Source organism: Octopus bimaculoides, chromosome 12, assembly GCF_001194135.2.
Source record: "Octopus bimaculoides isolate UCB-OBI-ISO-001 chromosome 12, ASM119413v2, whole genome shotgun sequence".
In the NCBI taxonomy this organism is placed as follows: Eukaryota; Metazoa; Mollusca; class Cephalopoda; order Octopoda; family Octopodidae; genus Octopus; species Octopus bimaculoides.
This window is the reverse complement of record NC_068992.1, coordinates 37,940,711-37,943,926: the sequence shown is the minus strand read 5'-3', so window position 1 is coordinate 37,943,926 and position 3,216 is coordinate 37,940,711. Positions and strand designations below refer to the sequence as shown.

General features: G+C 38.7%; 1 protein-coding gene across 8 annotated transcripts in view; it reads left to right on the top strand.

The window, feature by feature from the left end:
* The window catches only part of LOC106879092 (alpha- and gamma-adaptin-binding protein p34-like), a 163,932-nt gene that overhangs the window by 33,148 nt on the left and 127,568 nt on the right, over positions 1-3,216 (top strand). For all 8 annotated transcript variants that reach the window (XR_008265306.1, XR_008265305.1, XR_008265307.1 and 5 more), the window contains exon 3: positions 1,239-1,338. Coding sequence is in view for 4 of the 8 variants with exons in the window: in XM_052972138.1 (XP_052828098.1) it covers positions 1,239-1,338 (100 nt within the window). In the remaining 4 variants the exon portion in view is untranslated. The remainder of the gene's footprint in view (positions 1-1,238; positions 1,339-3,216) is intronic.

Genomic DNA, 3,216 nt, shown 5'->3' with positions numbered 1-3,216 from the left:
ATATATATCATCATCGTTTAAAGTCCGCTTTCCATGCTAGCAGGGGTTGGACGATTTGACTGAGGACTGGTGAACCAGATGGCTACACCAGGCTCCAATCTGATTTGCAGAGTTTCTACAGCTGGATGCCCTTCCTAACGCCAATCACTCAGAGAGTGTTGTGGGTGCTTTTACTTGCCACCGGCACAAAGGCCAGTCAGGAGGTACTGGCAACAGCCACGCTCAAAATGGTGTATTTTACGTGCCACCTGCACAGGAACCAGTCCAGCGGTACTGGCAACGTTATATATATACTGCTTACAGTCTAGATATTACCTCTTCTGACTGTCACTTCTTTGGACTGCTCAAATGCTCTTAATGAGGTTATTGATTTGCTACAGGCAATGAAGCGGTGCATTAGTAGCTGCCAAAGCAGCCGAAATTCTTCTCCAGTAGAATAAACAATTTTGAGGACTGCTGGAAGAAGTGCATCAAAAAGCAAGGGGACTATGTCAGAAAATAGTGTAATTGTTCAACCCCTGGTTTTGTTTTAATAGGCTACAGAAAGAAGAGTGCATACAATTTTTTACTTAACCTCATACTATGCCTGCAACTGATGGGAAACAGTGCTGAACTGAGGTTAAACAAGAACAACACCATTGCACCTCAATACTCCACAACACCAAAACACCAATTTTACAAGACAGCCTCAGTGTTGTTGTTAGTCCTGCTAAAAATAACAACCAAGTGATGCCACTATCTGATATACAAAAACAAAATTGTATGATCATCAATGGAATGCCATAGTGGATGGTAACTTGGGATTAAATAATAGTAGCCTTATATATCACCATATTCCACTTCTGCACACCAAATAACTAAACTGCATCGTAGTTGTTTAGCCAACTGTAAATGCTTGAGCTCTGTTTGATTAGGGTTGAACAACAAACAACAAACTACTCTCTCGCTACTAATAAAGCAAAAAAAAAAAAATTTAGTAATGTAATATAGGATGCAACATGGAAAGATAACACTAACTTTAAACAACAACAAAAAAACCTCCATATCATTTATAGATTAAATGTACAAATGAGTGTTTCTGTTTGTATCTATTTATGTTTGTTTATGCATGTTTCAATTCTATGAAATATTTACTCATTTCATGACAGTGAAATTTATATTTGTTTCTATGTAATGTTTGAAATATACATAACTTATACGCTAATTACAAAAATTCGATAAAATGATTTATTTTACAGGAAGAAAGTTTTAAAACAGTGAAGCATTGGTTGCCATTCCTCAGTCAAAATAAACCAGATATTCAAATAATTGTATGTAGACACTGTTCCGATTTCACAGGTAAGATTATTTCTTACGTTGATATATAAATCTAATTACATCATCTCCATACACATTTATATACTTATGTAGTTGAATCATTCCTTGTGAATAGAATATATATTGATGAATTCATGAAGCCCAACTCAATGAAGCTAACCATGTCATAAAACTTATTATGATTTATTCCAAAAGGATGAGAAGAGCACAATGCATGACCTTTTTTCCAGGCGAGGTGAGATCAGTGCTATTGGTGTTCATTTTGAACTTACATAGGTTAGTGCTAGTAGAGAGAGATAATTATGCAGTGTGTTTAGTGTCAGGTTTGAGTAAAAGGCTAAGTAAGGATTTGGAAGAGAAGTGTGATGGTTAGTTTGGCATAGGTACTAGTGTTATGCTGCTTATCAACAGAAACTGTTAGTGATAGAAGTGGCAGCAGAGCTCAAAGGTAGTGTTAGTCACATTTTCCTGAACGAATCTTTACCAATCAATCAAGAATGTTTGTGTGTATATACAGGATCATCTCATAAAATATGATCTGTACTCTATAGTGGATAAGACTTGTACTTTGTAGTTCATCATTGCTGAAGTATATGAAAGCCTAACAATTAAGATACATATTAATGACTTGTAGGGACATGATATTTCATTATGCAGTCATCATCATCATCATTTAACATCTGCTTTCCATGCTGGTATGGGTTGAACAATTTGATCAAAAACTGATAAGCCAGGTAGCTGCACCAGGTTCCAATCTGATTTGGCATGGTTTCTACAACTGGATGCCCTTCCTAATGCCTGCCACTCCAAGAGTGTAGTGGGTGCTTTCTATGTGCCACTGGCATGGGTGCCATTGATGTGATAACAGCATCAGTCACAACTACGATCTCACTTGGTTTGACAGGTCTTCACAAGCACAGTATATTGCCAATAACTATAATATACTATAAAGTATATTATATACTGTATTAACAGTGCTCTTTACATCACTTGTTAAGGTTATCTCTACAGATATTCTATAGAAATTATAGCCAGCACTGATTTTTGTTATGATGTTTTGTATCCAAGATGTCAGATGTAAACAGACAATGAAATCACCATCATCATTTAAAGTATGTTGTCCATGCTGGCATGAGTTGGATGGTATGACCAGGGCTAGTAAACTGAGGGGTTGCACCAGACTCCAGTTTCATCAGGCATGGTTCCTATGGTTGGATGCCCTTCCTAATGCTGAACACTCCTAGAGTATAATGGGTGCTTTTGTGTGCCACTGGCATGGTTACCAGTTGTGTGACACCAGTATCTGCCACGACTAGAATTTCATTTGGCTTGATAGGTCATCTTCTCAAGCACAGCATATTGCCAAAGGTCTTGGACATTTGTCATTGCTCTCATGAGGCCCAACGCTTGAAAGGTGCTTTTTACATCCCACCGGCACAGGTGTTAGTTATGCGACATTGCTATCAGCCACATTACCTCCATGAGGTCCAACACTCAAAGGGTGCTTTTTACATGTCACCGGCACAGCTGCCAGTTATGTGACACCAACAGGAGCCACAGTTGTGATTCCACTTGGCTTGATTGACCTTCTCAAGCATGGTGTATAGCCAAAGGTCTCAGTCACCAGTCATTGCCTTTGCAAGGCCCGAAGTCCAAAGATCATGTTTCACCACCTCATCCCATGTCTTCCTTGGTCTACCACATCCACAGCTTCCCTCCACTATTAGAGATTGACACTTCTTCAAACAGCTGTCCACATCTATATGCATCACATAAACATACCAGTGCAGTCATCTCTCTTGCACACCACATTTGATGCCTTTTATGCCCAGCTTTTCTCTCAAGATACTTACATTCTGTTGTACATGCACACTGACATTGCACATCCAGTGAAGCATA